Source organism: Diceros bicornis, chromosome 39 (assembly GCF_020826845.1).
Source record: "Diceros bicornis minor isolate mBicDic1 chromosome 39, mDicBic1.mat.cur, whole genome shotgun sequence".
NCBI classification, from domain to species: domain Eukaryota; kingdom Metazoa; phylum Chordata; class Mammalia; order Perissodactyla; family Rhinocerotidae; genus Diceros; species Diceros bicornis.
The window spans coordinates 13,897,561-13,916,136 of NC_080778.1; the positions used below are offsets into that span (position 1 = coordinate 13,897,561).

Sequence of the window (18,576 nt, forward strand, 5' to 3'; positions counted from 1 at the left end):
GAAAAATATCTATTCATATCCTCTGCCCATTTTTTTTTTTTTGCGAGGAAGATCAGCTCTGAGCTAACATCCATGCCAATCCTCCTCTTTTTGCTGAGGAAGACCAGCTCTGAGCTAACGTCTATTGCCAATCCTCCTCCTTTTTCTCCCCCAAAGCCCCAGTAGATAGTTGTATGTCATAGTTGCACATCCTTCTAGTTGCTGTATGTGGGACGTGGCCTCAGTGTGGCCGGAGAAGCGGTGCGTCGGTGCGCGCCCGGGATCCGAACCCGGGCTGCCAGTAGCAGATCGCGTGCACTTAACCGCTAAGCCACAGGGCCGGCCCCTCCTTTGCCCATTTTTTGATCAGGTTGTTTTGTTGTTGTTGTTGAGTTGTATGAGTTCTTTATATATTTTGGAGATTAACCCCTTGTTGGACATATGATTTGCAAATATTTTTTCCCAGTTGGTGGGTTGTCTTTTCTTTCTGTTGGTGGTTTCCTTTGCCTTGTAGAAGCTCTTTAGTCTGATGTAGGCCCATTTGCTTTTTTGTTTGTTTGTTTATTTCCCATGCCTGGGTAGACATGGTGTTCAAAAAGATGCTGTTAAGACCGATATCAAAGAGTGTACTGCCTGTTTTTTCTTCTAGGAGTTTTTTTTCTTTCTTCCACACCAAGAACACTTTCCTTACCACCTCTGTCACTGCTGTTCCCTCCACCTGGAACACTCTTCCCCAGATCTCTGCTTGGCTGCTCCCCCACTTCCCCCAGGTCTCTGCTCAAAGATCTCCTTCCAGTGAGGCCTTTCCCTCCCACCTCATATGAAACAACAGCCTCCAACTGACACTCAGTCGTCCCCACGCCTCATGCTTTACTTTATTCTTCTCCACTGTACTTATCACAACCCGACACACTAAATATCTGCTCGTTTATTTGTTTACCATCTACCTCCCCACACTGAATGGAAGTTCCATGAGAAAAAGGACTTCGTTTGGTTCACTTTGTTATCCCAGTGTCTAGAACAGGCCCTAAGTCTTAGATGGCACTCAATAAATATTTATTGAATGAATAAAAATGAGTAGTTGTAATTAGTGCAGCTTCCCTACATTTATTAAATTCATTTGATCTCTGCCTCTATATATGTGTAGGCATACACATTAACAGTAAAACCCTAGAATATCTAGAATTTGTTTAAATCTTCAACACAGAAAGAATCAGAATTTTATTGGAGTTCCTTGGATGATTTTACCTCTCGATATTGTTTTAATTTTGAATTACATCAAACATGTTGGGGAGAGCACCATATTTATTTTGCTGTTTTGAACCCAGAAAGGATTTAATTCAGCACCAGGAATCTGTGAGGCAAGGAGCCCAAGAAGAGAACCAAACCTAGACAGAGAGAGGGAAATTTCTTCCTCTGCGCCCAGGAGAAAGGGAGAGAATGTGGCTCTTTTAAAAGCCACTACCTTCTGAAGTAAAACGGAGGAATTTCTCAAGAGTTGATACTAAAGTTTTCAGCAATTTAACCTGCTGCCCACAACCAGGGGCTCCAGCATCAGGCAGCCTGGGTTCAAAGTCCAGCTTTGTGTGTGATCCTGGAGAATGTATGTAACACTGTGCCTCAGTTTCCTCATCTGTAAAATGAAGATGATAATCATTGTACCTAAGGCTTTGTTTAGGATTACGTGTGACAGTCCCTGGAAAGCTCTTAGCATAATGCATAATAAAAAAAGTTAGCTATTATTATTAGCAAAATAAGAAAGGTCGCCTACAACAGAGATGACAATGAAAGTGCTGATCAGACAAGGAGAACAACGTGGATGAATAAAGGCCGTGGGTTGGGAGTGACAGGACCGGGGGATGAAGACGTGACTGGGGGATGCTGCTGACTATAAGCAACGAGGAACAGCGTGATGCAGAAGCTGGAAAGGCCAATTGTTTTCTAAGCTGCATTATTAAACTTGGTATCCACATCAAAGAGGGAGCAGCTGAGTAAACTTGACAGTCAAGAATTTGTGCAAAGGAAGCCAATTCAGGATTGTGAGACGTCTTGAGAAATGAAGAAATTTTGGTCCAAAAAAGAAGAATCGAGGTGTCATGATAGCTATGATCAACTATTTAAAGGCCTGAGACGCAGGAAAGTGACAAGACCTGGGGTGTGTTTCTCAGGAAGGCAAGAGGCGTGAGTTGTCAGAAGACAGATTTCAGTGAGACGTGAAAAATAATGGTCTAATACTTAGAACTGCCCCTAAATGGAGCAAGGTGCCCTGCATTTTGACATCAGAAAGGGATCAGCTATCAGGGGGCTGCAGGAGGAAGGATTACTAGATTAGCAGGGAAGTTGGACTAAATATTTTCTCCTGCCACTTCCAGCTTAGATTCTCAATTCTAATTAGGTACAAGTTTGTTTATTATGTATTTCTGTGGATTATATGACACAGAGTTCTTCTTTGGATTTAATTGTTATCTTTTCAAATCAGTGTCAAATAAATCCCAACTACGACTAATTATAAAAACAATTAACAATAAGACATTTTAATCCGTGGACAGTTTCATATTTTTTTTCTTTCTCAATTCCCCTTATCTAATTATTTATAAAATAATCAACAGTGGGCTGAGATGCTAACCCTTTCTGGTTAATGATCTTTTAGTTTTATTCTTCCATTTCCATATATCAATATGTAATAAAGCCCTATTAATTAAGATTAGCTTGAGGAGAGTTCATTTGAATTGTTAGGATGACTGGCATATGGAATATTTTAGAATAAACTCAATTGAACTTTCATGAGCACAGAGGAAGCCCAAATGGACCAACCTCGGGTGCCTTCGACAGACACCCCTTAGGGAATGGTTATGAATAACTTAGAAGCCTTTTATTTAGCATACTTTTGTTCATATGTAAATGTGTGCTTTTGGAATAGTTGAGGTTATTTAATACATTCTGCTGACTGAAATATTTAAAACATACCCTTTACGATTTATTCAACAAATTGTTCTTGAACAACTGCAGGCCGGAGAGCATGCGAGGTCCTGGGATGCAGTGGTGAGCAAAGACAGACATGGCCCCTCCTTCCGTAGAACTTGTAGTCTAGTGATCAAGACAGACTCAAATCAAATCATGCACACACACACCCCAAAAACTGTAAAATTACAGCTGTGATGAGGACTACACAGGAGGGCTACATGGTGCTATCAATTATATAAGAGGGGATTTAACCTAGTGCAAGGGGTCCAAGAAGTCTTCCCCAGGGAAATGATGATTGGGATAAGACCTAATGAAAGGGTAATTATTAACAAAGTAAGAGGAGAGGGGAGAAATTTGGGCAGAGTTTCCACGTGATTACTTGGATTATCACATGCAAAGGCCCCATGGCAGAAGGGGCCTGTGTATTTTAGGAAATGAAAAAAAAAGTGTGGAGAACTGGTCATGAGAAATGGAGCAGAATCCAGGGGCCAATCCATTTAGGATCATGTTAAAGACAATTGTACACATTCAATGAATATGCTTTATCCTTTTAAAGAAAAACTTGCTAAGCAAAGACGAAGAGTGCTGCCACTGGCCTAATTATTGCAGATTTTGAGTTCACATAATCTAAAATAATGAGTTTTAGAAACTCTACATAACTGACAAATTATTTCAAAATTATATTTATTCCAAATAAATGTCTTCTATTAGACGAAAATTATATAAACATGCTAAGATGTGAGATTGAATGAATAAAACCAGGGGAGAAGTATATTAGCAAAAGGACAGATAAGCTTCTAAACCATCTTGATGCTTCTGCTCTTTTCCTCTGATGGCAACGGGAAAAAAAAAAAAAAAGAAAGAAAAAGAAAAGGCTTCTTCTACCAGACTTCCTGACGCTGGGAGCCAAAACAAGCTTCTGAGAACTGCAGGAAGAGTGTGCCACAAGGAAGAGGGGTGAGCTCGAGCCAGAGAAGTCAGGCTTCGTCCTTCCAAGAATGGCACCCAGGCTGGACTGCCTGGTCGTCCCCCATGATGCAAGCTTCCATATCCTCATGCTAAATCCAAGTTCTCCAAATAGGGCATTCTCCAGCGCAGAACCAACCTCCCTGCACACACTTGCAAACACACCCTATAAAAAGCACTGGTTTTGGGTGGTTTTGTTTTCAAGAGCAGAGTGTTCTGAATGTCGTACGCCTGCCCTCTGTGATTGCAGGCTGGCAGTGGACGGGCCATTCGGAGCTGCACTGACGGACGTGTTTCACTACCCTGTGAGCGTGTGCATTGCTGCGGGAATAGGGGTCACTCCCTTCGCCGCTCTTCTGAAATCCCTATGGTACAAGTGTTGTGAGTCACACACCCAGCTGAAGCTGAGCAAGGTATGGAAAAAATCATTAGTTGATCCTTCCATGGCTTAAAAGGTTCCAAGTCTTTATATCTATCATCTGCTGATTCTTGGGGAGGATTTTAATTAACTATGAGGGATAAACTCAAGGATCTTTAACTATACTTATGTTCTCAAAAATCTCCATTCAGTATTACATTTATGAGAAGGGTTATGTCTAATCTTGTTAAAGATGACAAGACATAAATTTTATTGCTTCATTGCCGTTACAGGACATGTAATTGCTCATGTCAGTAAAATATGAACGGGCAGCAAGAGGCTATGTGACTGGGCTGCAGTTAGTAATATTAACAGGGAGCCTTTTCCTTAGTCTCTTTAGCGTGATACTATGGTTGCAAGTGCACAATTCAATATCTTCCTCTCATAGACTCAGGGTCTTAATGAGAGGGTCTTAAGAAAATGCCACAACTAGGGTTCATTGGCCTGCCGACTTGTGTTGGCATCCAGTTGTGAATCTCCGACTTGTCATTTCTTGTACGTTCTCTAACTAGATGCCTCCATGGTTCCCTCCCTTCCTGTGTCCTATCCAGAGACTCCATCCCATACTTTATCCCTCTTAGGACCAGTGGCAGACACTAGAGAAGTGGGAGAAATGGAGCTGTGCCAACACCAAGCGGTGTCAACTCAGGAAGACCCAGGATGTCAGGCGAGCCTGGTCCTGGTCCTGGTTCTGCCCCTTCTCCTCTGGCTGACACTAGCCTCCGGTTTCCTTGCCCACCAAAGGAAGATGCTTGACTAGATCAACATGTCCCAGTGTGTGTTCTAGGAAACGTTAGTCACTAAAGAGAATTCTGTGGCCAAATGAACTTAATGAAGTTCTGCTACAAATCCCACTGTAGAAGATTCACATTATCTATTAGTCTATGAAATAAGTCCTGCAGAAAAGAACCTCATTCCATCTTGCTTCACACACCCTTCCAAGGCTTATTTAGCCAGAACCTTTCTTCTCCTAACATTTATTAAGGAACAGCCTTCTGTGAAGCACTGGGGGCTGTGCCAGACTGGATGATCCCTACAGTTGGGGCTTTCCTAACTAAGAAATAAGAGTAAAATTAGCTCATTTCACACTCAAAACTCATTTCATGAGTGTCCAAGTGACAGGTGCTTGGCATACATTTTCTCATCTAATTTTTATAATCTTCCCAACAACCTTAAAAAGTAGATAATATCATGCCTGTTTTCCAGACGAAGAATCTGAAGCTTAGAGAGACTAAAGTGACTTTCCTGAAAATACACGGGTAATGAAAGGCAGAATCAAGATTCAAACTCAGGTCCATCTGGCTCTTTCTATGACATAACCAACACATGGTAAACATGACTCCCGTCTTGGTATCGTAGGAAGACTGCAATTCCTGGCCAGACGATACCTCAGCCTAATTCCTCTCTTACTGGAAACATCCTGAGTGCTTCGTCTCTCTGAGCTGGGTTTCCTGATCCCCACAACAGAGAAATAAGAGTCCATATCTAACAGGGAGTTTTAATACCAAATAAGACAAATAAATAATGTGGAAATATTACTGTGTAAATGTGCATAAAATTATATAAAGCTTTGTTATATCTGCCAGAGACATAAATAGATTACTATTACTGGCCTAGATTTGTCGAGCATTGACTACTTAGAAAGCAGGATTATGCATTTTACTCATAACTACCCCACGTCAACTTTTTAAGGTACTTAACCATTTTTATTCCCATTTTAGAGATGAGAAAACTAAAGCTGGATCACAAAACTAATAAGAGTGATAGAGTCATATTACAGAATTGTCATAATACCTTTTTCAGATGAGTAATATCCTCAATTTACCGATAAGGAACCTGAAGCATGGAGAGCCCATAAATATTAAAGGAAGTTTGAATCCAGTTCCTTGCTGTGCTGCGGTCCGTCGTTTTTCCTCTATACCACAATAAGTTTAACAAAGTGTCTTAGTCTGTTTGGGCTGCTATAACAAAATAGCACAGACTGGGGGCTTATAAACAACAGAAATTTATTTTCCACAGTTCTGGAGGCTCGAACAACACACCAACAGACTTGGTGTATGATGAGAGCCCACTTCCTGTTTTATAGAGGACCATCTAGCTATAACCTCCCATGGCGAATGGACAAGGGAGCTCTCTGGGGTCTCTTTTATGAGGGCACGTTATGGCCAAATCACCTCCCAAACACCCACCTCCAGATACCATCACATTGGGGATTAGGTTTCAACATATGAGTTTTGGGGGGGCACAAACATTCAGTCTATGGTGCAACACAAGCAAAATGGCCACTGTTTTATATATTTGGACCCCACAGCAATGCTTTGTTACGGTTTAGATGATTTCTCAGCCCTCCTGGGCTCTTTATTTCCTCTTGGTGTCTACCAAGTACAACTCATTTATAGAGGTGGCTCATTGCTTCATAGCTTCCATTACACTAAAGGTCATAGGATATTTCACATGGAGATGGTGATGGATTGTGTCTCACTTTCATTCGCTTATTCACTCGGTGAATATTTATTCAGCACCTACCACGTGCCAGGCCCTCTTATACTGACATGAAAACCTATTGCTCTCCTCATACCTCATCTTTCTCTCAACCCCTATTACCCATGTGCTGTCCTTTTATATCATGCTCACAAAATGTCTTATTTCCCCCAACAGACTCTGAGCTCCTTGAGTGAGGTTTCTCTGGATATTTTCATAATGAGATATGTATATATATATACACACACACACACACGCTCTATACATTTTTAACAAATCAATGAATGACCAAATGGCTTCTGCATAATTATTTGTAAAACTCTATGTTACTAAGATTCATTCATTTTTTTATTTAACCAAAAAGACTATTTGTTCAGTAATTTCATAATTAAAATAATACTTTCAACTATTTTATTATAAACAGAGAGGAAAAATTCTCATAAGAACTTACAACATCTTAAAGTCCATATAGGAACCCACAAAATCTTGATATCATTTTATTGTTATTCCTGAGTTCTGTTTACAGGGTTTCTTAAGGCTGTTTCAGTGGGAGGGTTAAGCAGTTACCACACAACTATAAAACAGGGACATTGATCTCTATTCCAAAAAACAGAAACCATAGAATTGGAAATAAAAAACAATGTTTTTATAACTTATAAAAATTGGGGGTAATATTGGGACAATATTCAGCTGAAAATAAAGGTAGGAATAATGGTATATGAAAGAAAGGAAGCTAAAAGCATAGAATCACAAAATATCTTCAGGGGTCTTAACCTCCTAGCTTTGCATATGCAAATAAGAGTCTACGTCTGTACTTAGAGCGGGAAGTGATTGGTCCAAAGCCATCGAGTCAGGATGGGAGTGTATGTTTCTGATTTTCACGTCAAAGCTCTTTTACGAAAGAAATGAGATTTCATGCCGTTGAAAGTTTAGGCTGAAAAATCACACTGAAGATCCACTTCCTTGGAGTCTGCATGCATGAGATAAAGTTTAAGAAGTTTCTCTATTTTAAAGCAACTTTGTGTTTGTTTGAGTACAGCTATCATTAGGCTTATGTAACTAATATTTGTCAGGGCCGCCCACATGCTTTGGAGATATAAATACTACCCCTTCCACTAAACTGTCAGAATCTCTATAATTTTTTAAGAGCTGCAGAGCTAAGCAGTGCATATTTATCTAACAGCGTCTTCACAATTATAGATCTAGGCTATATCTTTCAGAATGTTCTCTTCTGTAACAAGGAAAGGCAAAGAAACAGCATAGGATTTCAGAGCTAGAATTTTAAGCCTAAATGGTTAATTGCAAGTAGGTCAGATTTTTTTCCTCCCTGTGTAAAACACCGGTTGGCATAAAGGCATACATTTTTACACACAAGCCTCACAGTGCAAATCTACAATAAACAATTTGCACCAAAGTTTCTCAGTTGTCACCATTGCAAACTCTCTCTCTTTATCCTTCTCCTCTGCCTCATTATTCTAGAACACTTCTACATAAAATGCAGGAGAATTGCCAGAGGGACGCTTGCCCCTTGGGATCATGTGTAGCACTTTCTATTTGAAGCTGGCATTTTAAAATTTCTTTCTATCTTTTATTTTTAAAGATAGTGGGGGGAGGGGCCGGCCTGGTGGCATAGTGGTTAAGTTCCTGCCCTCCACTTTCGTGGCCCGGGGTTTGTGGATTCCAATCCTGGGCACAGACCTACACACCACTCGTCAAGCCATGCTGTGGCAGCGTCCCACATGCAAAGTAGAGGAAGATGGGCACAGATGTTAGCTCAGGGCCAACCTTCCTCACCAAAAAAAAAAAAAAAGATAGTGGGAAGGAGAGGGATAGGAAGAGAGAGAAGTGGTTAGGGGGAGACTTCCCAACAAGGCAAAATAGCAATAAACATGATAATGGCTTGCTGTGAAGAAAACAAAAAAAGTTGTAATATATGAAAGGGGTATTTTCAACACAGGAGTAAGAGTCAAACTTTACTTAGTTGACCACAGATAATCACATAGTGCTCCTCTGGGATGAGGGAAGGGGGTGTGAGTGGCTGAGAAGTCTCTGTGATCCAATATGGAGGAAGCCTAGTGCTGAGGGGTAAAGATGCCCCATGGTAATGAAAGTCGTCCAACTCCTGCCTAACGGGTATGATTAATTCCACATCACACTCAATTTGTGAAAAGAGCTCCTGAAAAAAATTAGGACAGTTTGCTTGTGCAAACTGTCAAAATGATGAATGAAATAGGTGTATACGAATTGGGAGGGAGAGGGATGATGGCTGACATAAATATATTGGCTTACACATTTAGTCTCCCTAATATCACAGCCGTGTAGACAGAGCTGAGAGAATTGCCAACTGGAAGATTTGGTTCATTTTCTTAACTGCGTATGTAATCTTCAGACTATAATAAAATAGACGATAGAAAAACTGAGATAATCTAATTTCTTCATAAATTGTCTTCCTTTATCAGGTCAATAATATATAACCGTGATAATGGGTATTTATAGTGTGTCCCATGCAAAATGGCCTTTGGGTTCTTAACCTAATATAATAAACAGATAATTCAAATAAAAAGACAGCATGGGCCAGTGGGAACAAGGCGAAAAGGCCAAGAAAGGCAAAAATCCATACTCTACTTAAATACATTAACAAAACAAAGGAGGGCCTGCTCTTTTTTCTAATGAATGAAAAATGCTTTTAATTTAATCTGTTTAGTTTGAGGAATTATTTACTTTCACTTTCTCTCACACTGGAGCTCTGGGTGCTCCTGGAATTGATCATCTATACTTACCACTGAGAGTCTTGTAATCAATTGAACTGGGGAGCACGAGGCCATCTTTGTCTCCCCAGAAAACGCATGTGCTTCTCATCTTTCACTAGGCAGCCTCAAAAGACTTCAGGCCTCACTGGGCCTCACCATTGCCTGTGGAGAGGTAACTAGTATTAATATTTTTAGTATCTTGGTTTATCAATATTTTTAATATCTTGGCTTATTAACGACACCAGCCATACATGACGACAATGTCCTTGTAAAAGATTCAAATAAAATACCCGAACAGTCAAAAATCTCCCTTCATTCACCTCCCACCCCAAACTAACCACCACCACCACTTTGCTCTCCAGGGGGCTCACCATTAAACAGCTGAGTGCATCTTATTCTATTCTTTTTCCATGCATTTGTATACACATACTCACCTATACACACATGCAGGGCGTTGTTTTATTTTTACACAAATAGGGATGTGGGATGTGAGGAGAGAAGGAGAAAGAGAGAGAGAGAGAGAGAGATGTGCAATTTTTTTGTTTTTGTTTTCTGTTATGACTTGGAGCACCTTCAAGTGTCAATACCTACTGATAGACTTCATTTTATTTAGTGCCTTCAGTACATTCTGTAGTATGGATATCTCACAATTTATTTAATCATTCTACTACAGTCATGCACCACATAATGACATTTCAGTCAACATATACCACGATGGTCCCATAATTTAGCACCATATAGCCTAGGTATGTTGTAGGCTATGCCACCTAGGTTTGTGTAAGTACACTGTATGATGTTCACACAATGATGAAATCATCTAATGACGCATTTCTCAGAATGTATCTCCGTCATTAAGCAACACATGTCTATATTAATGAACATCTCGATTTTCCAACAAGTATTATTAACTATAATTAGAACAAACTGAGGCACAATAAGCTCAGTCCTTGGTCTCGGGGAAAAGCATCAGGATAGCCATGAAATAATTAACGTTAAGGATAATGGCTTTAAGAAAAAGTTTTAAGGACTAAAAAATTATTGACAAAGGCTGGTCTCAGTCTTACAATGGGTAACTGGAGAAACAATTTTATCTCTTTGAAACCAGACATGGAAGCCATATTAGGGAAGCTTCTAAATAAGAAGAAATAGTTGCTTCAAAATTTGTTTGCTGTTGGGGCAGGCCAGGTGGCACAGGCGGTTAAGTGCACACGCTCCGCTGCGGTGGCCCGGGGTTCACCAGTTCAGATCCCAGGCACGCACCGATGCACTGCTTATCGATCCATGCTGTGGTGGTGCCCCATATAAAGTGGAGGAACATGGGCACAGATGTTAGCCCAAGGCCAGTCTTCCTCAGCAAAAAGAGGAGGATTGGCAGATGTTAGATCAGGGCCGATCTTCCTCAAAAAAAAAAAAATTTGTGTGCTGTTGTTCATCCAGGATGACCTTGGCAACAACAACAACAAAGTAAAAACCAGGACATAATAGCAACCATTTATTGAGGCGGTGTTACATTTTCTAAAAATCAATGACAGTCTTTATCTTTTCAGAGAGAAAAGTTCTCTTTTTGGAAAATCGTCATGATTCCCTCCATGGAAAGTCTCCATCACCCTGCTTGTTTGGAGCTTCTGTCAGTTCTGTTATTATTTTGTACAGTGTGGATGTCTTAGTCAGCTCAGGCTGCTGTAACAAAAACACCATATACTGAGTGGCTTAAACAACAAATATTTATTTCTCACAGTCCTGGAGGCTGAAAGTGTGAGACCAGGGTGCCAGCAGGGTCAGGTTCTGGTGAGGATGCTCTTCCTGGCTTGCAGATGGCTACCATCTCATTGCATTCTCATATGACAGAGAGAGGGAGCTGTGGTCTTTTCCTCTTCTTATAAGGGCGCTAATCCCATTGTGGGGGCCCCACCCTCATGGCCTCATCTAAATCTAACCACCTCCCAACAGCCCCATCTCCAAATACCATCACATTGGGAGTTAAGGTTTCAACATATGAATTTGGGGGCATGCAAACATTCAGTCCATAACAGTGGGGAACATAGGGTGCTGCCCAGGAAGAGGCAAGGTCATGGTGCAAACCCCCGGCCTTCTCTTAGGGGGAGGCATCAGTTGAGGTCAAGGTCAGCCTTGGCACCCTATAAAACACCTCCATGTGGATTTAGCATACACAGAGCCTATGGTGCATTTTCACTAGTGAAAGGGTTACTTTTTCAGAACTAAGTCTTTATAATCAATGCTGGGGTTTCAAGACTGTTACTAGAGACAAAGTTTAGTTTCACCTCCTCTCAATGACCACCATCTCTATAACTCAGGAGTGACCAGTGGGGACACAGACCCCAAGTAAAGCAAACGGCTCCCTTTGCTCCCTAATATAAACATGTGGTATTCATTCTGTAAGCTCCTCCAAATGACAGCGAGGATAGTACCAATAGCAGTTAACGTCTCAGAATACTTAATGCGTCTGTTAAATCTTGAATTAAATGCTTCCGTTGAATAATCTCATGGGTCATTGTTCCATGTTTTTTTGCCAGTTTACATGTGTGGTAATCTAGGCTCAGTTACATAACCTGCCCCCAGTTACACAACTCATAGATGGTGAAGCCAGGGGTCTAGGACTGTTGTAGGAGTCAAGAGCTCACAATGTTTAATTATCATACCACACTGCCTCCTAAACCTGCGCCCTCAGGTACAGTTTCCTTCTTTGGAGGGATTCTGGGCCATAGATAGATAAATAATTTTTGTCCCCATGCTATTCTGGGAAAATTGATTTTGGGTCTAAAGAAATACAGCTTGTATTTTTGGATGTGTCCTCTGCCTGTGTTCACAGATGCCTATGCAGGCTGTGGGAGAGGAAGTAAAATAGCCAAGTAGCTTTTCTTTTTTTCAATTCATTTTCTGGAATTGTTTACCAAAAAATAGCACAGGTCCATTTCCCACTGGCCCCAGAAGGCCTTGACCTGGTCAACAGGCACTACTATGGAATTCTTAAAGAGAAATGCAGGCTGCAGGGAACACGGGGATGAGATGGAGCTCACAGAGAACACAGCATCGCAAGTGTCGCTCAGACCCAGGACCCTCCGAGACTGGACGTGGCTGAGTTTGGTCCGGTCGTTAGTGCCCGGGAATGATGTGACAGCAAAGGCCTGTGACAGGGCACATGCACACACAACTCCCTAACCCCATGACACAGTCCCGGCTTGGTCTCCTAAAACATCTGGGGAATCTATTATGTCTACAAAAAGTACGGGAGGAGTCCTATAAAAGAAATAACTTCATTACCACGAAAGTTCAGAACTTTCATCGTTTTACTGAGGCTGACTTTCTGTTTAACAAAACCTTTTAAAATAACTTTAAATATTTTTGGCCTCTGATATCAGCTACAGAATTCTGAAAGCCACGCTTTCTACAGGTAACTGATTTTAGGGTTGTTTTATTTTTGGAGACGAAGGAGAGGTGGGTGCGGGGAGCACAGATCACAGAGGGGTAGCCTATTGTCTGGGATGTTTCTTCTACCATTGACCAGGTCCTTCCCACCCGACGAAATGCAGAGGTGGAACTCTTCTGTCCCCTCACAGTGAGTGTCCCTCTCCATTTGAAAGATGAAAGAGAGTCAAAGTAAATACCCTTTTCCTCTGTTCAAAGTCTCTTTTCTTCTTTTTCTGCCTGAAGCACTTCTCCTGAGCCTATTCAGTGCCCGCCCATTGCCTCTTGCACCAAAGCTGCCCGGTGTCGCCTCTGAGTCAATTACAGAGGGAAAAACACACAAAGCCATTGCAAGGAAACAAAAAGTATAAAAGGCTTGGCGAGCCCTAAGAACGCTGACACACAGCTATGCCACAAGAATGTAAGGACAGAAATGATTTCTCTTTGAAAGGATAAGCATCAGTGAGTAAAGAAAGCTAAGATGTGGGCATTTTTCCAGTAAGGATGATTGGAATGGGATTTGAAATAGACAAGTTTTTTAAAAAGCAGCTGTTTTGGTTTATTATCCCTATATGAATATTTTAAGTGTGTTCCTTGAAGAGTGGGAAATAATAGAAAATAAATCAATGATGTTTGTTCTATACCAAATGCCACCATTAATGTTCTTAGGTAAAACAACCTACAGAGAACAGGAAGGAGGGAGAGGTGAGAAGGGCATTAAATTCAGTCAGTAGGTTTTCTATTTCCACCAGGAGCAAAGCACACTAAAGGGAAGGCTAAGGTGTTCAAAGAATAATTTAGATTAGGCACTACGCAAAGTGAAAGCAGATAGCAGTATTCATCACCAACACGGGATATAAAATCAGCCTCCTGGCCTCCACTCTTCCCCCCCCACACCCCCTTGTCTATTCTCAACACAGCTGCCTGAGTGCCCCTTCCCATCATCCTTCCTGAGATCACGTCATCCCCTTGCTCGTCACCCTCTGTCTCAGACCACATCTTTGCTCAAATGTCCCCTTCCCTTGACCATTTGATTTAATATTTTAATATGATAAATTCCTGCACTAGCTCAGAGAGATAGATGTTTAGCCAAGATGTTTAGTCTTGAATTCTGTGATTTTTTTTCCCTCATGAATTTGATCTGTTAATTAAATCTCATCTATTACTTTCATTAAATGATTGTGAGCTGGCTGGTGGAGGAGGCAGGAAGGAGAATGCTGGCTTTGTTGTTATTGGTACCGTGGAGTCAATTCCGACTTCTAGTGACCCAGGGACCCTGTGGACAGCAGAGCAGAATCCTGTTCGATCTTTCTGCACCATCCTCTCCCCCTCCAGCGCTGTATCAGACAATGCTCTGCTGCCATTCATAGGGTTTTCATGGCCAATTTTTTCCGAAGTGGGTGGCCAGGTCCTTCTTCCTAGTCTGTCTCAGTCTGGAAGCTCTGCTGAAACCTGTCCACCATGGGTGACCCTGCTGGTATTTGAAACCTTGGTGGCATAGCTTTCAGCATCACAGCAACACGCAGTCGCCACCATATGGCAACCGATAGATGGGTAGTGTGGTTCCCTGACCAGGACACCAACCCTGGTGGCAGAGGTAAGAACACTGAATCTTAACCACTAGACCACCAGGACTGGCTGAACACTGGCTTTTGGAGGAGATACTTCCTGATGAAGATCAACACCCGCCCGCTGATAGATCTGGCTAAGCAGTAGAGATGTCTCTTTGCGGGGAGGGGGTGCAGGAAACAGTAATGGGCAGCAGGAGGTAGGACTGTGAAAAGAATCAGGAGAATTAATAAATCTGTCTCCTGTGGTTTCTTCCAGATACAGTTATCTGAAACTCAGAGCACAAAAACTAAGCCTTTATTTTAGTGAACCCAAACCACTTCTTGTCACCTGCCATTTGCAAAACACAGAGAGTTAAAAAAAAATGTTCCTAGCCATAACTTCATTTTAGCAATTGACACACAGCCACAGTCACCACCCACCAGCTTTCTTGGACACTGATACGTCTGGCTGAGGGAAATCTTCTGGCCTGTGTGGCTTGATTCTGCAATTACCATAATCTCTACCCTCCTGAGGTCATGCTGGTGAAGTGAGTTGGTGCACAAGCCTTTGGGGTCTCTGGAGAAGAGAGTTCAAACCCCGAGCTTAGGTCATAAGTAAAGATGAAGGGGGTGGGTCTAAGGGTTTATCGCCCTTTGGGAGCAGTGAAAGGCACAGCTAGTCATGATTATTAACCTCGTTCAGAAGAAGCACAGCCAGGAAGGCGGTGAATTGATCCTCATCCAGAGAAACTGGCAACAACCCATAGTCTCCTTACTCTCTGAATTCACTCTGGGCTTTTTCAAACACAATGTGAATTTTTTTCAAAAGAAATCACAGTGTGAGTGTTTGTTCACTGGCAGAGAGAAGCATGTTATTTTGCAGAAGTGCCCATTTGGGCTCAAATAATTTAATGGAGATAAAGTAGACTGTGATTATCAGCACATTAAGGACAGATCTGTTCTCCTGCCTTCTCTCTTGACAGGTGTATTTCTACTGGATTTGCCGGGATCCGACAGCTTTTGAGTGGTTTGCTGATCTCTTACTCTCGCTGGAAACGTGGATGAGTGAGAGAGGGAAAACTCACTTTCTGAGTTATCATATATTTCTTACTGGCTGGGATGAAAATCAGGTATTGATAAGACTCTGAAAATGAGCAATATTATCTACCTCATGTAATAATAGAGCAAAGAGAAAAGGAACAATTTCAATAATGAGCTCTATGCATAGTTATCTGGTAGCACGAAAGAATTATTTTTATGTTCTTAAAAAGTAAAGGAGAATATAATAAAACCAGATTAGAAAGAGCTATTCAAATTGTAGCAATAAAAGAACCTAAAGTTAACTTGCTGAAGAGTAGAAAAGAAGATTGGAAAAGAGTTTGGTTCACAGAAGACAGTTCCAAGTTTGGAAACCCAAGGAAAATGATGTCACCAAAAGTTGCATTTGTCATTTTAGTGACATCAAGCAAATATTATTGATTGGCTGTATTGTCTTGTTGAGATCTTCATTGATTCTAATTCTATGCTTTGAGCTGTTCAGAGATAAACAGAAAAAATTCCCATGTATTTATACTCAACATTTTGTACTATAAAGTACATGAGCTCCTATGGAAAATAATTATTATGAATACATGATTTATCTAGAAATTTCTTTTTCTTAAGGCATTCTTAGAAATTGTGTGCACATATGTTTATTCACTTAAGATCAAAATGATCTTCTGTTGTGGCAGGTGTTCTGTAATGTATTGTATTGATGAAACATTAAGGCTGAGTTTACCAAAAATAATGTATATCAAAATATTGCACCATGGTAGTATTTCAATGTTGATAATATTGAATGATAACTATTACATTTTATATCTTTTTTAACTCTTCAAATATGGAAGCTAACAGTGAAGTGATTACTAGGTTATGAAATTTATGTTCTAATCAGCACTTCTGTAGCGACTACAATTGATATTTACTTTAAGGAAAGTGTGTTTGAGCCAAGATTTGCACTAATCACTAAATTTGTAAGTGAACACACTCCTGCGAGGTCCTGGGCTCTCTCTCTCTCTCTCATACACACACACATAGACAGACAAATACACTGGCCCTACAGAACATCACTGTAATTTGACTCTGTGCTTCTGCAAATGAATAAGACTTTGCTTGAAATTCAGTAGTTAAATGAATTTTTAGGGTCTTATTTGCAGTTGGCCTCAAATATTTATTCCTCTGGGATAAATTGAAATATAGGTTTCTTGGGAATTAGTCTTGAAACATCTTAATGAATTAAATAGCGTTAATTATGTTTTCCAAACAAACATTTTCTGTGTTCAAATGGGATTTTTGACTAATGATCCATATGGTGAAGCACAGACACAGCCTTTGTCTTTTCCTGTCTGGTCCCGTGCTTGCTCTTCTGCTTCTAAAGTGAATTGATCCTGAGTGTCCACTAGGCATTCCCAGTCGTTTAGGAGTTGCAAGATGGAGGCTCTGCTTGACTTTGTGACAACACAACTCCGCCTCATCCCATCTCTGCCACTTCCAAAAGTATTTAAAATATACCTTTTTTCTGAATACAAGTAAATTGAAATAGACATGTTATTAGACGTTTGCCATGACATGTTGGAAATTCTTTAGATGCTCAAATTTTGGGAAAAAAAATAATTGGTACATTCTGTCAGTAAGGAATCAAAGGCTGTTTTAGAAACAGCCAATTGTTAAACTGAATTCAACAACCTTAAAGTGGCAGAATGACAAGAACAGAAGGGACAGATGGAAAAGGTATTATGAAGGGCAAATCAACGGGGTTTGGAGATTAATTGAACATTAGGCTAAGAAATATGGAACAAATATAATTCTAAATGTTTGAACATCAGAGATTGATAGTTCAGCGGTACCACAAATATAAGCTGGAAAGGCCCTTTTTTCTATTAAATAATGCCCAAACTTCTTAGCAAGTACTTTAAGGCCCTTCCTGACCTGAAGCATCCCACTTGTTCTATCCCATTCCCATCATTTTTATCTGGCACTGGAGCCACTGAACAATGTGTGTTTTCCTATCATGCTGTGCAATTTCATGCTTCCACATCTTTGCTGATACTGTTCCCTCTCCCAGACATGTCACCTAATGCCCTCTGTCCCTCTCCACTGCCTACTGTATTGAATCATTCCTTAAAGCCCAGTCCCCTATGGCCATCCCCAGTTCTCTTAGTCAAAATCACTTGGAGCTTCACCAGAGTGATTTGTTTATTTCTCCAGAGCACTTTCTTTCTGTCTCTAGTAGAGAAGGATCATGGTCCGACTCATATCATAGCAGTCATACACATGGGCTGCCCCTCCCTCAGTGACCAATTCCTCACAAAGCAGAGACCTCTCTTTCTTCTCTGTACTATTCCATTCACAGTACACTGCCTGCCTATAGAAATCACTCAACTATTGTATGTGGAAGTAAACTGAAGTTACAAATTATTTGGGAAGATTCATTTTTTAGCTATGATGATCAATTTGAAGTAACAGAAAAAAATCTACATAAAGGTATGTGTGGGGAGTTCGAGAGGCAGGACTCCACTCAGGTAGGAAGATGAGGGCTCAGGAGAGAAAGTTCGGATTCATCTTTGTGGATGATGCTACCTGGGCCATGAAAATGGAAGTGTTTTGGGTAGTAGTGGTCCAAGAGAGGTGCAGAGAGCTGAAACTAGAGACTGGAAGGCAGCTACATTTTGAGATAGGAGAATATAAGAAAACAAAATTGAATGTTTCTTCCTTGAATCAAATAAGATCCAGAGAGAAGGAGAACTAGGATCTTATAATGCAAACAGAATCAAGAAGAAGCAATCAATGTTCAGGCATGTGGTGGAGAAGCCAAGGAGAATAAGGCCTGAGTTATCTTTAGATTTGGCACTCAGTCAACAGGGAGCTGACCATCTCTGCCTTCTTCTGCCCACAGCTGAAACCAGCTTCCCACGTGGCACCAGCCAATCCTACTGTTAAGCAAGAGGGCTGTGGGGATGTAGCACTGCCACTCCAATCTGGAGGCTAATACACTCTGACCTTG

At 41.0% G+C, this 18,576-nt stretch overlaps 1 protein-coding gene across 1 annotated transcript in view; it reads left to right on the forward strand.

The window, feature by feature from the left end:
- Positions 1–18,576, forward strand: part of NOX3 (NADPH oxidase 3) — a 57,071-nt gene that overhangs the window by 26,803 nt on the left and 11,692 nt on the right. The window contains exons 10-11 of the mRNA XM_058534305.1: positions 4,160–4,322; positions 15,518–15,664. Coding sequence (XP_058390288.1) covers positions 4,160–4,322; positions 15,518–15,664 — 310 coding nt within the window. The remainder of the gene's footprint in view (positions 1–4,159; positions 4,323–15,517; positions 15,665–18,576) is intronic.